Source organism: Zootermopsis nevadensis, unplaced genomic scaffold (assembly GCF_977971745.1).
Source record: "Zootermopsis nevadensis isolate Lab colony 2312 unplaced genomic scaffold, Znev_1.0 Znev_ptg000010l, whole genome shotgun sequence".
NCBI classification, from domain to species: Eukaryota; Metazoa; Arthropoda; class Insecta; order Blattodea; family Termopsidae; genus Zootermopsis; species Zootermopsis nevadensis.
The window spans coordinates 14,266,643-14,284,753 of record NW_028259142.1 but is presented as its reverse complement, the minus strand read 5'-3'; the positions used below and the strand labels follow the sequence as shown (position 1 = coordinate 14,284,753).

At 41.7% G+C, this 18,111-nt stretch overlaps 1 protein-coding gene across 3 annotated transcripts in view; it reads left to right on the top strand.

Annotated features, from left to right (window-relative positions):
- The window catches only part of LOC110841476 (acyl-CoA synthetase short-chain family member 3, mitochondrial), a 58,097-nt gene that overhangs the window by 30,856 nt on the left and 9,130 nt on the right, over positions 1-18,111 (top strand). For all 3 annotated transcript variants that reach the window (XM_022087083.2, XM_022087082.2, XM_022087080.2), the window contains exon 7: positions 17,690-17,901. In XM_022087083.2, coding sequence (XP_021942775.1) covers positions 17,690-17,901 — 212 coding nt within the window. The remainder of the gene's footprint in view (positions 1-17,689; positions 17,902-18,111) is intronic.

The window sequence follows — 18,111 nt, the reverse complement described above, 5'->3', positions numbered from 1 at the left end:
GACAGTGCGAGAGTGAACGGTTCTGCTTGCATCAGTTGGGTAGAATTTTGAAACGAATTTCGAAAATTTTCGAAAAACCAAAAAATGCTGGAAATTGTCTGAAAAGCGCATAAAACCAAATATTTTGAAAAATTCCACCTTTAATTTTTTTTTCTAATTTTTTAAAAAATTTCGGTTTTGTGCGCGTTTCAGACAATTTCCAGCATTTTTTGATTTTTCGAAAATTTTGAAAATTTTCAAATTTTTTCTAAACTCTCCCCAAGAGATGCATGCCAGCCTCGGTGAATGCCTCATCCTGTCTCTGCCGGACTCGGCCTCTATCTCTTCCAATTGCTAGCTGCCTCGGTGTCTGCACCAACCGGCCTTTGCAGGACACGTATGTGACCGATCGTGTCTATGAACGTCTCGATCTCTGCCTTACGTGTTGACTGCAATACCTGGTCTTCTCAGAGACGGCACGTCAGAGACCGTGTGAGGCCCAGACCGCGTTCGTTAGACACACAGTACATCCGAGACAGTGCGAGAGCGAACGGTTCTGCTTGCATCAGTTGTGGAGAATTTTGAAAGAAATTTCGAAAATTTTCGAAAAACCAAAAAATGCTGGAAATTGTCTGAAAAGCGCATAAAACCAAATATTTTGAAAAATTCCACCTTGAAAATTTTTTTCTAAATTTTCAAAAAATTTCGGTTTTGTGCGCTTTTCAGACAATTTCCAGCATTTTTTGATTTTTCGAAAATTTTGAAAATTTTCAAATTTTTTCTAAACTCTCCCCAAGAGATGCATGTCAGCCTCGGTGAATGCTTCATTATGTCTCTGCTGGACTCGGACTCCATCTCTCCCAATTGCTAGCTGCCTCGGTGTCTGCACCAACCGCCCTTTGCAGGACACGTATGTGACCAATGGTGTCTATGCCCGTCTCGATCTCTGCCTTACGTGTTCACAGCAATAACTGGGCTTCTCAGAGACGGCACGTCAGAGACCGTGTGAGGCCCAGACCGCGTTCGTTAGACACACAGTACATCCGAGACAGTGCGAGAGTGAACGGTTCTGCTTGCATCAGTTGGGGAGAATTTTGAAACGAATTTCGAAAATTTTCGAAAAACCAAAAAATGCTGGAAATTGTCTGAAAAGCGCATAAAACAAAATTTTTTGAAAAATTCCACCTTTAAATTTTTTTTCTAAATTTTTAAAAAATTTCGGTTTTGTGCGCGTTTCAGGCAATTTCCAGCATTTTTTGATTTTTCGAAAATTTTAAAATTTTCAAATTTTTTCTAAACTCTCCCCAAGAGATGCATGCCAGCCTCGGTGAATGCCTCATCCTGTCTCTGCCGGACTCGGCCTCTATCTCTTCCAATTGCTAGCTGCCTCGGTGTCTGCACCAACCGGCCTTTGCAGGACACGTATGTGACCGATCGTGTCTATGAACGTCTCGATCTCTGCCTTACGTGTTGACTGCAATACTTGGTCTTTTCAGAGACGGCACGTCAGAGACCGTGTGAGGCCCAGACCGCTTTCGTTAGACACACAGTACATCCGAGACAGTGCGAGAGCGAACGGTTCTGCTTGCATCAGTTGTGGAGAATTTTGAAAGAAATTTCGAAAATTTTCGAAAAACCAAAAAATGCTGGAAATTGTCTGAAAAGCGCATAAAACAAAATATTTTGAAAAATTCCACCTTTAAAATTTTTTTCTAAATTTTCAAAAAATTTCGGTTTTGTGCGCTTTTCAGACAATTTCCAGCATTTTTAGATTTTTCGAAAATTTTGAAAATTTTCAATTTTTTTCTAAACTCTCCCCAAGAGATGCATGTCAGCCTCGGTGAATGCTTCATTATGTCTCTGCTGGACTCGGACTCCATCTCTTCCAATTGCTAGCTGCCTCGGTGTCTGCACCAACCGGCCTTTGCAGGACACGTATGTGACCGATCGTGTCTATGAACGTCTCGATCTCTGCTTTATGTGTTGACTGCAATACCTGGGATTCTCGGAGACGGCACGTCAGAGACCGTGTGAGGCCCAGACCGCGTTCGTTAGACACACAGTACATCCGAGACAGTGCGAGAGCGAACGGTTCTGTTTGCATCAGTTGTGGAGAATTTTGAAAGAAATTTCGAAAATTTTCGAAAAACCAAAAAATGCTGGAAATTGTCTGAAAAGCGCATAAAACAAAATATTTTGAAAAATTCCACCTTTAAAATTTTTTTCTAAATTTTCAAAAAATTTCGGTTTTGTGCGCTTTTCAGACAATTTCCAGCATTTTTAGATTTTTCGAAAATTTTGAAAATTTTCAAATTTTTTCTAAACTCTCCCCAAGAGATGCATGTCAGCCTCGGTGAATGCTTCATTATGTCTCCGCTGGACTCGGAATCCATCTCTTCCAATTGCTAGCTGCCTCGGTGTCTGCACCAACCGGCCTTTGCAGGACACGTATGTGACCGATCGTGTCTATGAACGTCTCGATCTCTGCTTTATGTGTTGACTGCAATACCTGGGATTCTCGGAGACGGCACGTCAGAGACCGTGTCAGGCCCAGACCGCGTTCGTTAGACACACAGTACATCCGAGACAGTGCGAGAGCGAACGGTTCTGCTTGCATCAGTTGTGGAGAATTTTGAAAGAAATTTCGAAAATTTTCGAAAAACCAAAAAATGCTGGAAATTGTCTGAAAAGCGCATAAAACAAAATTTTTTGAAAAATTCCATATTTAAAATTTTTTCTAAATTTTCAAAAAATTTCGGTTTTGTGCGCTTTTCAGACAATGTCCAGCATTTTTTGATTTTTCGAATATTTTGAAAATTTTCAATTTTTTTCTAAACTCTCCCCAAGAGATGCATGCCAGCCTCGGTGAATGCCTCATCCTGTCTCTGCCGGACTCGGCCTCTATCTCTTCCTATTGCTAGCTGCCTCGGTGTCTGCACCAACCGGCCTTTGCAGGACACGTATGTGACCGATCGTGTCTATGAACGTCTCGATCTCTGCTTTACGTGTTGACTGCAATACCTGGGATTCTCGGAGACGGCACGTCAGAGACCGTGTGAGGCCCAGACCGCGTTCGTTAGACACACAGTACATCCGAGACAGTGCGAGAGTGAACGGTTCTGCTTGCATCAGTTGGGTAGAATTTTGAAACGAATTTCGAAAATTTTCGAAAAACCAAAAAATGCTGGAAATTGTCTGAAAAGCGCATAAAACAAAATTTTTTGAAAAATTCCACCTTTAAATTTTTTTTCTAAATTTTCAAAAAATTTCGGTTTTGTGCGCTTTTCAGACAATTTCCAGCATTTTTAGATTTTTCGAAAATTTTGAAAATTTTCAATTTTTTTCTAAACTCTCCCCAAGAGATGCATGTCAGCCTCGGTGAATGGTTCATTATGTCTCTGCTGGACTCGGACTCCATCTCTCCCAATTGCTAGCTGCCTCGGTGTCTGCACCAACCGGCCTTTGCAGGACACGTATGTGACCAATGGTGTCTATGCCCGTCTCGATCTCTGCCTTACGTGTTCACAGCAATAACTGGGCTTCTCAGAGACGGCACGTCAGAGACCGTGTGAGGCCCAGACCGCGTTCGTTAGACACACAGTACATCCGAGACAGTGCGAGAGTGAACGGTTCTGCTTGCATCAGTTGGGGAGAATTTTGAAAGAAATTTCGAAAATTTTCGAAAAACCAAAAAATGCTGGAAATTGTCTGAAAAGCGCATAAAACAAAAATTTTTGAAAAATTCCACCTTTAAATTTTTTTTCTAAATTTTTAAAAAATTTCGGTTTTGTGCGCTTTTCAGACAATTTTCAGCATTTTTTGATTTTTCGAAAATTTTGAAAATTTTCAAATTTTTTCTAAACTCTCCCCAAGAGATGCATGCCAGCCTCGGTGAATGCCTCATCCTGTCTCTGCCGGACTCGGCCTCTATCTCTTCCTATTGCTAGCTGCCTCGGTGTCTGCACCAACCGGCCTTTGCAGGACACGTATGTGACCGATCGTGTCTATGAACGTCTCGATCTCTGCTTTACGTGTTGACTGCAATACCTGGGATTCTCGGAGACGGCACGTCAGAGACCGTGTCAGGCCCAGACCGCGTTCGTTAGACACACAGTACATCCGAGACAGTGCGAGAGCGAACGGTTCTGCTTGCATCAGTTGGGGAGAATTTTGAAAGAAATTTCGAAAATTTTCGAAAAACCAAAAAATGCTGGAAATTGTCTGAAAAGCGCATAAAACAAAATTTTTTGAAAAATTCCACCTTTAAATTTTTTTCTAAATTTTCAAAAAATTTCGGTTTTGTGCGCTTTTCAGACAATTTCCAGCATTTTTTGAATTTTCGAATATTTTGAAAATTTTCAAATTTTTTCTAAACTCTCCCCAAGAGATGCATGCCAGCCTCGGTGAATGCCTCATCCTGTCTCTGCCGGACTCGGCCTCTATCTCTTCCAATTGCTAGCTGCCTCGGTGTCTGCACCAACCGGCCTTTGCAGGACTCGTATGTGACCGACCCTGTCTATGCCCGTCTCGATCTCTGCCTTACGTGTTGACTGCAATACCTGGTCTTCTCAGAGACGGCACGTCAGAGACCGTGTGAGGCCCAGACCGCGTTCGTTAGACACACAGTACATCCGAGACAGTGCGAGAGCGAACGGTTCTGCTTGCATCAGTTGTGGAGAATTTTGAAAGAAATTTCGAAAATTTTCGAAAAACCAAAAAATGCTGGAAATTGTCTGAAAAGCGCATAAAACAAAATATTTTGAAAAATTCCACCTTGAAATTTTTTTTCTAAATTTTCAAAAAATTTCGGTTTTGTGCGCTTTTCAGACAATTTCCAGCATTTTTAGATTTTTCGAAAATTTTGAAAATTTTCAAATTTTTTCTAAACTCTCCCCAAGAGATGCATGTCAGCCTCGGTGAATGCTTCATTATGTCTCTGCTGGACTCGGACTCCATCTCTCCCAATTGCTAGCTGCCTCGGTGTCTGCACCAACCGGCCTTTGCAGGACACTTATGTGACCAATGGTGTCTATGCCCGTCTCAATCTCTGCCTTACGTGTTCACAGCAATAACTGGGCTTCTCAGAGACGGCACGTCAGAGACCGTGTGAGGCCCAGACCGCGTTCGTTAGACACACAGTACATCCGAGACAGTGCGAGAGTGAACGGTTCTGCTTGCATCAGTTGGGTAGAATTTTGAAACGAATTTCGAAAATTTTCGAAAAACCAAAAAATGCTGGAAATTGTCTGAAAAGCGCATAAAACAAAATTTTTTGAAAAATTCCACCTTTAAATTTTTTTTCTAAATTTTCAAAAAATTTCGGTTTTGTGCGCTTTTCAGACAATTTCCAGCATTTTTAGATTTTTCGAAAATTTTGAAAATTTTCAATTTTTTTCTAAACTCTCCCCAAGAGATGCATGTCAGCCTCGGTGAATGCTTCATTATGTCTCTGCTGGACTCGGACTCCATCTCTCCCAATTGCTAGCTGCCTCGGTGTCTGCACCAACCGGCCTTTGCAGGACACGTATGTGACCAATGGTGTCTATGCCCGTCTCGATCTCTGCCTTACGTGTTCACAGCAATAACTGGGCTTCTCAGAGACGGCACGTCAGAGACCGTGTGAGGCCCAGACCGCGTTCGTTAGACACACAGTACATCCGAGACAGTGCGAGAGCGAACGGTTCTGCTTGCATCAGTTGGGGAGAATTTTGAAAGAAATTTCGAAAATTTTCGAAAAACAAAAAAATGCTGGAAATTGTCTGAAAAGCGCATAAAACAAATTTTTTTTGAAAAATTCCACCTTTAAATTTTTTTTCTAAATTTTTAAAAAATTTCGGTTTTGTGCGCTTTTCAGACAATTTTCAGCATTTTTTGATTTTTCGAAAATATTGAAAATTTTCAAATTTTTTCTAAACTCTCCCCAAGAGATGCATGCCAGCCTCGGTGAATGCCTCATCCTGTCTCTGCCGGACTCGGCCTCTATCTCTTCCAATTGCTAGCTGCCTCGGTGTCTGCACCAACCGGCCTTTGCAGGACACGTATGTGACCGATCGTGTCTATGAACGTCTCGATCTCTGCTTTATGTGTTGACTGCAATACCTGGGATTCTCGGAGACGGCACGTCAGAGACCGTGTGAGGCCCAGACCGCGTTCGTTAGACACACAGTACATCCGAGACAGTGCGAGAGCGAACGGTTCTGCTTGCATCAGTTGTGGAGAATTTTGAAAGAAATTTCGAAAATTTTCGAAAAACCAAAAAATGCTGGAAATTGTCTGAAAAGCGCATAAAACAAAATTTTTTGAAAAATTCCACCTTTAAAATTTTTTCTAAATTTTCAAAAAATTTCGGTTTTGTGCGCTTTTCAGACAATTTCCAGCATTTTTTGATTTTTCGAATGTTTTGTAAATTTTCAAATTTTTTCTAAACTCTCCCCAAGAGATGCATGCCAGCCTCGGTGAAAGCCTCATCCTGTCTCTGCCGGACTCGGCATCTATCTCTTCAAATTGCTAGCTGCCTCGGTGTCTGCACCAACCGGCCTTTGCAGGACACGTATGTGACCGATCGTGTCTATGAACGTCTCGATCTCTGCTTTATGTGTTGACTGCAATACCTGGGATTCTCGGAGACGGCACGTCAGAGACCGTGTGAGGCCCAGACTGCGTTCGTTAGACACACAGTACATCCGAGACAGTGCGAGAGCGAACGGTTCTGCTTGCATCAGTTGTGGAGAATTTTGAAAGAAATTTCGAAAATTTTCGAAAAACCAAAAAATGCTGGAAATTGTCTGAAAAGCGCATAAAACAAAATATTTTGAAAAATTCCACCTTTAAAATTTTTTTCTAAATTTTCAAAAAATTTCGGTTTTGTGCGCTTTTCAGACAATTTCCAGCATTTTTAGATTTTTCGAAAATTTTGAAAATTTTCAAATTTTTTCTAAACTCTCCCCAAGAGATGCATGTCAGCCTCGGTGAATGCTTCATTATGTCTCTGCTGGACTCGGAATCCATCTCTTCCAATTGCTAGCTGCCTCGGTGTCTGCACCAACCGGCCTTTGCAGGACACGTATGTGACCAATGGTGTCTATGCCCGTCTCGATCTCTGCCTTACGTGTTCACAGCAATAACTGGGCTTCTCAGAGACGGCACGTCAGAGACCGTGTGAGGCCCAGACCGCGTTCGTTAGACACACAGTACATCCGAGACAGTGCGAGAGTGAACGGTTCTGCTTGCATCAGTTGGGTAGAATTTTGAAACGAATTTCGAAAATTTTCGAAAAACCAAAAAATGCTGGAAATTGTCTGAAAAGCGCATAAAACCAAATATTTTGAAAAATTCCACCTTTAATTTTTTTTTCTAATTTTTTAAAAAATTTCGGTTTTGTGCGCGTTTCAGACAATTTCCAGCATTTTTTGATTTTTCGAAAATTTTGAAAATTTTCAAATTTTTTCTAAACTCTCCCCAAGAGATGCATGCCAGCCTCGGTGAATGCCTCATCCTGTCTCTGCCGGACTCGGCCTCTATCTCTTCCAATTGCTAGCTGCCTCGGTGTCTGCACCAACCGGCCTTTGCAGGACACGTATGTGACCGATCGTGTCTATGAACGTCTCGATCTCTGCCTTACGTGTTGACTGCAATACCTGGTCTTCTCAGAGACGGCACGTCAGAGACCGTGTGAGGCCCAGACCGCGTTCGTTAGACACACAGTACATCCGAGACAGTGCGAGAGCGAACGGTTCTGCTTGCATCAGTTGTGGAGAATTTTGAAAGAAATTTCGAAAATTTTCGAAAAACCAAAAAATGCTGGAAATTGTCTGAAAAGCGCATAAAACCAAATATTTTGAAAAATTCCACCTTGAAAATTTTTTTCTAAATTTTCAAAAAATTTCGGTTTTGTGCGCTTTTCAGACAATTTCCAGCATTTTTTGATTTTTCGAAAATTTTGAAAATTTTCAAATTTTTTCTAAACTCTCCCCAAGAGATGCATGTCAGCCTCGGTGAATGCTTCATTATGTCTCTGCTGGACTCGGACTCCATCTCTCCCAATTGCTAGCTGCCTCGGTGTCTGCACCAACCGCCCTTTGCAGGACACGTATGTGACCAATGGTGTCTATGCCCGTCTCGATCTCTGCCTTACGTGTTCACAGCAATAACTGGGCTTCTCAGAGACGGCACGTCAGAGACCGTGTGAGGCCCAGACCGCGTTCGTTAGACACACAGTACATCCGAGACAGTGCGAGAGTGAACGGTTCTGCTTGCATCAGTTGGGGAGAATTTTGAAACGAATTTCGAAAATTTTCGAAAAACCAAAAAATGCTGGAAATTGTCTGAAAAGCGCATAAAACAAAATTTTTTGAAAAATTCCACCTTTAAATTTTTTTTCTAAATTTTTAAAAAATTTCGGTTTTGTGCGCGTTTCAGGCAATTTCCAGCATTTTTTGATTTTTCGAAAATTTTAAAATTTTCAAATTTTTTCTAAACTCTCCCCAAGAGATGCATGCCAGCCTCGGTGAATGCCTCATCCTGTCTCTGCCGGACTCGGCCTCTATCTCTTCCAATTGCTAGCTGCCTCGGTGTCTGCACCAACCGGCCTTTGCAGGACACGTATGTGACCGATCGTGTCTATGAACGTCTCGATCTCTGCCTTACGTGTTGACTGCAATACTTGGTCTTTTCAGAGACGGCACGTCAGAGACCGTGTGAGGCCCAGACCGCTTTCGTTAGACACACAGTACATCCGAGACAGTGCGAGAGCGAACGGTTCTGCTTGCATCAGTTGTGGAGAATTTTGAAAGAAATTTCGAAAATTTTCGAAAAACCAAAAAATGCTGGAAATTGTCTGAAAAGCGCATAAAACAAAATATTTTGAAAAATTCCACCTTTAAAATTTTTTTCTAAATTTTCAAAAAATTTCGGTTTTGTGCGCTTTTCAGACAATTTCCAGCATTTTTAGATTTTTCGAAAATTTTGAAAATTTTCAATTTTTTTCTAAACTCTCCCCAAGAGATGCATGTCAGCCTCGGTGAATGCTTCATTATGTCTCTGCTGGACTCGGACTCCATCTCTTCCAATTGCTAGCTGCCTCGGTGTCTGCACCAACCGGCCTTTGCAGGACACGTATGTGACCGATCGTGTCTATGAACGTCTCGATCTCTGCTTTATGTGTTGACTGCAATACCTGGGATTCTCGGAGACGGCACGTCAGAGACCGTGTGAGGCCCAGACCGCGTTCGTTAGACACACAGTACATCCGAGACAGTGCGAGAGCGAACGGTTCTGTTTGCATCAGTTGTGGAGAATTTTGAAAGAAATTTCGAAAATTTTCGAAAAACCAAAAAATGCTGGAAATTGTCTGAAAAGCGCATAAAACAAAATATTTTGAAAAATTCCACCTTTAAAATTTTTTTCTAAATTTTCAAAAAATTTCGGTTTTGTGCGCTTTTCAGACAATTTCCAGCATTTTTAGATTTTTCGAAAATTTTGAAAATTTTCAAATTTTTTCTAAACTCTCCCCAAGAGATGCATGTCAGCCTCGGTGAATGCTTCATTATGTCTCCGCTGGACTCGGAATCCATCTCTTCCAATTGCTAGCTGCCTCGGTGTCTGCACCAACCGGCCTTTGCAGGACACGTATGTGACCGATCGTGTCTATGAACGTCTCGATCTCTGCTTTACGTGTTGACTGCAATACCTGGGATTCTCGGAGACGGCACGTCAGAGACCGTGTGAGGCCCAGACCGCGTTCGTTAGACACACAGTACATCCGAGACAGTGCGAGAGCGAACGGTTCTGCTTGCATCAGTTGTGGAGAATTTTGAAAGAAATTTCGAAAATTTTCGAATAACCAAAAAATGCTGGAAATTGTCTGAAAAGCGCATAAAACAAATTTTTTTGAAAAATTCCACCTTTAAAATTGTTTCTAAATTTTCAAAAAATTTCGGTTTTGTGCGCTTTTCAGACAATTTCCAGCATTTTTTGAATTTTCGAATATTTTGAAAATTTTCAAATTTTTTCTAAACTCTCCCCAAGAGATGCATGCCAGCCTCGGTGAATGCCTCATCCTGTCTCTGCCGGACTCGGCCTCTATCTCTTCCAATTGCTAGCTGCCTCGGTGTCTGCACCAACCGGCCTTTGCAGGACTCGTATGTGACCGACCCTGTCTATGCCCGTCTCGATCTCTGCCTTACGTGTTCACAGCAATAACTGGGCTTCTCAGAGACGGCACGTCAGAGACCGTGTGAGGCCCAGACCGCGTTCGTTAGACACACAGTACATCCGAGACAGTGCGAGAGTGAACGGTTCTGCTTGCATCAGTTGGGTAGAATTTTGAAACGAATTTCGAAAATTTTCGAAAAACCAAAAAATGCTGGAAATTGTCTGAAAAGCGCATAAAACAAAATTTTTTGAAAAATTCCACCTTTAAATTTTTTTTCTAAATTTTCAAAAAATTTCGGTTTTGTGCGCTTTTCAGACAATTTCCAGCATTTTTAGATTTTTCGAAAATTTTGAAAATTTTCAATTTTTTTCTAAACTCTCCCCAAGAGATGCATGTCAGCCTCGGTGAATGGTTCATTATGTCTCTGCTGGACTCGGACTCCATCTCTCCCAATTGCTAGCTGCCTCGGTGTCTGCACCAACCGGCCTTTGCAGGACACGTATGTGACCAATGGTGTCTATGCCCGTCTCGATCTCTGCCTTACGTGTTCACAGCAATAACTGGGCTTCTCAGAGACGGCACGTCAGAGACCGTGTGAGGCCCAGACCGCGTTCGTTAGACACACAGTACATCCGAGACAGTGCGAGAGTGAACGGTTCTGCTTGCATCAGTTGGGGAGAATTTTGAAAGAAATTTCGAAAATTTTCGAAAAACCAAAAAATGCTGGAAATTGTCTGAAAAGCGCATAAAACAAAAATTTTTGAAAAATTCCACCTTTAAATTTTTTTTCTAAATTTTTAAAAAATTTCGGTTTTGTGCGCTTTTCAGACAATTATCAGCATTTTTTGATTTTTCGAAAATTTTGAAAATTTTCAAATTTTTTCTAAACTCTCCCCAAGAGATGCATGCCAGCCTCGGTGAATGCCTCATCCTGTCTCTGCCGGACTCGGCCTCTATCTCTTCCAATTGCTAGCTGCCTCGGTGTCTGCACCAACCGGCCTTTGCAGGACACGTATGTGACCGATCGTGTCTATGAACGTCTCGATCTCTGCTTTACGTGTTGACTGCAATACCTGGGATTCTCGGAGACGGCACGTCAGAGACCGTGTCAGGCCCAGACCGCGTTCGTTAGACACACAGTACATCCGAGACAGTGCGAGAGCGAACGGTTCTCCTTGCATCAGTTGGGGAGAATTTTGAAAGAAATTTCGAAAATTTTCGAAAAACCAAAAAATGCTGGAAATTGTCTGAAAAGCGCATAAAACAAAATTTTTTGAAAAATTCCAACTTTAAATTTTTTTCTAAATTTTCAAAATATTTCGGTTTTGTGCGCTTTTCAGACAATTTCCAGCATTTTTTGATTTTTCGAAAATTTTGAAAATTTTCAATTTTTTTCTAAACTCTCCCCAAGAGATGCATGCCAGCCTCGGTGAATGCTTCATTATGTCTCTGCTGGACTCGGACTCCATCTCTCCCAATTGCTAGCTGCCTCGGTGTCTGCACCAACCGGCCTTTGCAGGACACGTATGTGACCAATGGTGTCTATGCCCGTCTCGATCTCTGCCAAACGTGTTCACAGCAATAACTGGGCTTCTCAGAGACGGCACGTCAGAGACCGTGTGAGGCCCAGACCGCGTTCGTTAGACACACAGTACATCCGAGACAGTGCGAGAGCGAACGGTTCTGCTTGCATCAGTTGGGGAGAATTTTGAAAGAAATTTCGAAAATTTTCGAAAAACCAAAAAATGCTGGAAATTGTCTGAAAAGCGCATAAAACAAATTTTTTTGAAAAATTTCACCTTTAAAACTTTTTTCTAAATTTTCAAAAAATTTCGGTTATGTGCGCTTTTCAGACAATTTCCAGCATTTTTTGATTTTTCGAAAATTTTGAAAATTTTCAAATTTTTTCTAAACTCTCCCCAAGAGATGCATGCCAGCCTCGGTGAATGCCTCATCCTGTCTCTGCCGGACTCGGCCTCTATCTCTTCCAATTGCTAGCTGCCTCGGTGTCTGCACCAACCGGTCTTTGCAGGACTCGTATGTGACCGACCCTGTCTATGCCCGTCTCGATCTCTGCCTTACGTGTTGACTGCAATACCTGGTCTTCTCAGAGACGGCACGTCAGAGACCGTGTGAGGCCCAGACCGCGTTCGTTAGACACACAGTACATCCGAGACAGTGCGAGAGCGAACGGTTCTGCTTGCATCAGTTGTGGAGAATTTTGAAAGAAATTTCGAAAATTTTCGAAAAACCAAAAAATGCTGGAAATTGTCTGAAAAGCGCATAAAACAAAATGTTTTGAAAAATTCCATCTTTAAAATTTTTTTCTAAATTTTCAAAAAATTTCGGTTTTGTGCGCTTTTCAGACAATTTCCAGCATATTTAGATTTTTCGAAAATTTTGAAAATTTTCAAATTTTTTCTAAACTCTCCCCAAGAGATGCATGTCAGCCTCGGTGAATGCTTCATTATGTCTCTGCTGGACTCGGACTCCATCTCTCCCAATTGCTAGCTGCCTCGGTGTCTGCACCAACCGGCCTTTGCAGGACACGTATGTGACCAATGGTGTCTATGCCCGTCTCGATCTCTGCCAAACGTGTTCACAGCAATAACTGGGCTTCTCAGAGACGGCACGTCAGAGACCGTGTGAGGCCCAGACCGCGTTCGTTAGACACACAGTACATCCGAGACAGTGCGAGAGGGAACGGTTCTGCTTGCATCAGTTGGGGAGAATTTTGAAAGAAATTTCGAAAATTTTCGAAAAAACCAAAAAATGCTGGAAATTGTCTGAAAAGCGCATAAAACAAAATTTTTTGAAAAATTCCACCTTTAAATTTTTTTTCTAAATTTTCAAAAAATTTCGGTTTTGTGCGCTTTTCAGACAATTTTCAGCATTTTTTGATTTTTCGAAAATTTTGAAAATTTTCAAATTTTTCTTAATTCTCCCCAAGAGATGCATGCCAGCCTTGGTGAATGCCTCATCCTGTCTCTGCCGGACTCGGCCTCTATCTCTTCCAATTGCTAGCTGCCTCGGTGTTTGCACCAACCGGCCTTTGCAGGACACGTATGTGACCAATCGTGTCTATGAACGTCTCGATCTCTGCCTTACGTGTTGACTGCAATACCTGGGATTCTCGGAGACGGCACGTCAGAGACCGTGTCAGGCCCAGACCGCGTTCGTTAGACACACAGTACATCCGAGACAGTGCGAGAGGGAACGGTTCTGCTTGCATCAGTTGGAGAGAATTTTGAAAGAAATTTCGAAAATTTTCGAAAAACCAAAAAATGCTGGAAATTGTCTGAAAAGCGCATAATACAAAATTTTTTGAAAAATTCCACCTTTAAAATTTTTTTCTAAATTTTCAAAAAATTTCGGTTTTGTGCGCTTTTCAGACAATTTCCAGCATTTTTTGATTTTTCGAAAATTTTGAAAATTTTCAAATTTTTTCTAAACTCTCCCCAAGAGATGCATGCCAGCCACGGTGAATGCCTCATCCTGTCTCTGCCGGACTCGGCATCTATCTCTTCCAATTGCTAGCTGCCTCGGTGTCTGCACCAACCGGCCTTTGCAGGACACGTATGTGACCGATCGTGTCTATGCCCGTCTCGATCTCTGCTTTACGTGTTGACTGCAATACCTGGGATTCTCGGAGACGGCACGTCAGAGACCGTGTCAGGCCCAGACCGCGTCCGTTAGACACATAGTACATCCGAGACAGTGCGAGAGCGAACGGTTCTGTTTGCATCATTTTGGGAGAATTTTGAAAGAAATTTCGAAAATTTTGAAAAACCAAAAAATGCTGGAAATTGTCTGAAAAGCGCATAAAACAAAATTTTTTGAAAAATTCCACCTTTAAAATTTTTTTCTAAATTTTGAGAAAATCTCGGTTTTGTGCGCTTTTCAGACAATTTCCAGCACTTTTTGATTTTTGGAAATTTTTGAAAATTTTCAACTTTTTTCTAAACTCTCCTCAAGAGGTGCATGCCAGCCTCGGTGAATGCCTCATCCTGTCTCTGTCGGACTCGGCCTCTATCTCTTCCAATTGCTAGCTGCCTCGGTGTCTGCACCAACCGGCCTTTGCAGGACACGTATATGACCGATCGTGTCTATGCCCGTCTCGATCTCTGCTTTACGTGTTGACTGCAATACCTGGGATTCTCGGAGACGGCACGTCAGAGACCGTGTGAGGCCCAGACCGCGTTCGTTAGGCACACAGTACATCCGAGACAGTGCGAGAGCGAACGGTTCTGCTTGCATCATTTGGGGAGAATTTTGAAAGAAATTTCGAAAATTTTCGAAAAACCAAAAAATGCTGGAAATTGTCTGAAAAGCGCATAATACAAAATTTTTTGAAAAATTCCACCTTTAAAATTTTTTTCTAAATTTTCAAAAAATTTCGGTTTTGTGCGCTTTTCAGACAATTTCCAGCATTTTTTGATTTTTCGAAAATTTTGAAAATTTTCAAATTTTTTCTAAACTCTCCCCAAGAGATGCATGCCAGCCACGGTGAATGCCTCATCCTGTCTCTGCCGGACTCGGCATCTATCTCTTCCAATTGCTAGCTGCCTCGGTGTCTGCACCAACCGGCCTTTGCAGGACACGTATGTGACCGATCGTGTCTATGCCCGTCTCGATCTCTGCTTTACGTGTTGACTGCAATACCTGGGATTCTCGGAGACGGCACGTCAGAGACCGTGTCAGGCCCAGACCGCGTCCGTTAGACACATAGTACATCCGAGACAGTGCGAGAGCGAACGGTTCTGTTTGCATCATTTTGGGAGAATTTTGAAAGAAATTTCGAAAATTTTGAAAAACCAAAAAATGCTGGAAATTGTCTGAAAAGCGCATAAAACAAAATTTTTTGAAAAATTCCACCTTTAAAATTTTTTTCTAAATTTTGAGAAAATCTCGGTTTTGTGCGCTTTTCAGACAATTTCCAGCATTTTTTGATTTTTCGAAAATTTTGAAAATTTTCAAATTTTTTCTAAACTCTCCCCAAGAGATGCATGCCAGCCTCGGTGAATGCCTCATCCTGTCTCTGCCGGACTCGGCCTCTATCTCTTCCAATTGCTAGCTGCCTCGGTGTCTGCACCAACCGGCCTTTGCAGGACACGTATATGACCGAACGTGTCTATTCCCGTCTCGATCTCTGCTTTACGTGTTGACTGCAATACCTGGGATTCTCGGAGACGGCACGTCAGAGTTCGTGTCAGGCCCAGACCGCGTCCGTTAGACACATAGTACATCCGAGACAGTGCGAGAGCGAACGGTTCTGTTTGCATCATTTTGAGAGAATTTTGAAAGAAATTTCGAAAATTTTGAAAAACCAAAAAATGCTGGAAATTGTCTGAAAAGCGCATAAAACAAAATTTTTTGAAAAATTCCACCTTTAAAATTTTTTCTAAATTTTGAAAAAAATCTCGGTTTTGTGCGCTTTTCAGACAATTTCCAGCATTTTTTGATTTTTCGAAAATTTTGAACTTTTTTCTAAACTCTCCCCAAGAGATGCATGCCAGCCTCGGTGAATGCCTCATTATGTCTCTGCCGGACTCGGTCTCCATCTCTCCCAATTGCTAGCTGGTTCGGTGTCTGCACCAACCGCTATTTGCAGGAGTCGTATGTGACCGACCGTGTCTATGCCCGTCTCGATCTTTGCGTTACGTGTTGACTGCAGTACCTGGGCTTCTCAAAGACCGTGTGAGGCCCAGACCGAGTTCGTTAGAGACACAGTACATCCGAGATAGTGCGACAGCGACCGGTTTTGCTTGCATCAGTTGGGGAGAATTTTGAAAGTAATTTTGAAAATTCTCGAAAAATCAAAAAATGCTGGAAATTGTCTGAAAAGCGCATAAAACAAAATTGTTTTGAAAAATTCCACTTTAAATTTTTTTCAAAATTTTCAATAAATTTCTAGCATTTTTTAATTTTTCGAAAAATTTGAAAATTTTCAAAAGTCTTCCCAATTATTTCTTCCAGAATCGGTTTCTGTCGAATACCGTCTCTGCAGTACCGTGTAACTGACGGACTCTGCCTCTGCAATACTCTCTGCTAGAAATTCTCTCTGTATGACACGAACACTGCAGGGCCCTCCTTGCAAAGACCGAGCCCGTCAGAGACCGTGTGAGGCAGAAACCGAGTCCGGCGTAGATCGTGGGGATGACACTAATTGCGGCAGAGACCGGGTGAGGTAGAGACTGAGACATGCAGAGACGAATTGTGGTAGAGCCTGGTCCCGCAGAGATCGGTTCTGCTAGATATCGGTTAGGGAATATTTTGAAAAAAAAATCAAATTTTTCAAGAAATCAATAATTGCTAGAAACTGTCTGAACGGCGCACAAAACCTAAAATTTTGAAAATGTTTTGAATTTGATATTTTTCAAAAAAATTTAGTTTTGTGCGCTTTTTGGACAGTTTCCAGCATTTTTTAATTTTTCGAATAATTTGAAATTTTTCAAAATTCTTCCCAACCAATTCCTTCAAGAATCGGTCTCTGTCGAACTCCGTCTGTGCAGTACCGTGTATTTGACGGACCCTCCTTGCAAAGACCGAGTCTGGCAGAGACGGGGTGAGGTAGAAACCGAGTCCGGCGTAGATGGGGTGACGAGGCCGGGTACGGCAGAGACTGGGTGAGGTAGAGACCGTGTTATGAAGAGACTGAGTGTGGTAAAGCCAGGTCCCAGGTCCGGCGGAGCCCGGTTCTGGTAGGCATCGGTTAGGGAGAATTTTTGAAAGAAAATTTCATAATCTTCAATAAATTTTAAAAATGCTGGAAATTGGCTAAATAGTGCACAAAACCAAAAATTTTCGAATTATTTTGAAAAAATTTAGTTTAAAATTTTCAACTTTTTAGCATTGTGCGCTTTTTGGACAATTTCCAGGGTTTTTTAATTTTTATAAAAAAATATTTTTTTTAATTCTTCGACTCGATGTCTGCCCGACACGGTCTCCTTAGGTTGATAAATACGTGACCTTCACCTAACAGTAACCTCAGGTTGAGTATGGCCATACTAGAGCTACATTTCAGCCGACATAAGCATGAAAAATGTATGACTTTAAATGACTTCGAAATTTGTTAGGACTCTTTGCCTAACCCTTGAGCTTATATTTCCGTGACCTTGCTATGACCTTGTAACCGTGACCTGATCCTGACATGCATATGGCCATTCGCAGGCCTATAGTTCTGCAGAAATTATCATGGCAAGTAATGGCTTTGAAATTCTCCTACAAATTTAAAAACCTCTTCGCCTCACCCTTGCTCTTATATTGTCGTGGTCTTGGGATGACCTTGGCCTAAAATGACCTCAACTTGACATCAGTATGGCTAGACCTATCAGTAGATATAAGTATAAGGGACCTTGAAATTTTGAAGGCCTCAATTCGATGAAACCTTGGGCTGATATTGTCGTAACTTTCACATGTCCTTGTCCTAAATGTGACAACTTGACATGATTATGGCCTTTCAAGTAATAATTTCTTGATTTTTTAACTAAAAGCAGATTAATTTATAGTTTTAAGTAAGTTAAATTTGACATGGTAACACTTTGTAAATGTTTTCAGATACAAGGATATTGTAAATGAAGCAATTGCCACCTCATCTGTTAAACCTCTCCACTGCATAATCTATCAGAGGTATAACATAGAAGTTGCAGAGCTTGATCCAGAGTATGACATGTTATGGGATGATGCATTGGTCATGAGCAACCCACACCCTTGTGTTCCAGTCGAAGCCAATGAACCTTTGTACATCCTTTACACTTCAGGAACAACAGGTAATTTTCTGTACTTGGCATGGAAATGACTAGCATGAACAAATGCCAGTTCATATATTTATTACATTATTTAATGACACTGCTTCTAATAAAAAAGTTGTGTAGCATAAAATGAATTACCTTTTTAAATTAATAGCCCAGAATTTGTATTTGGAGGGACTGTAGATTTCAAAAGACAACATGTCATGAAAGCTACTTGACCACAATATC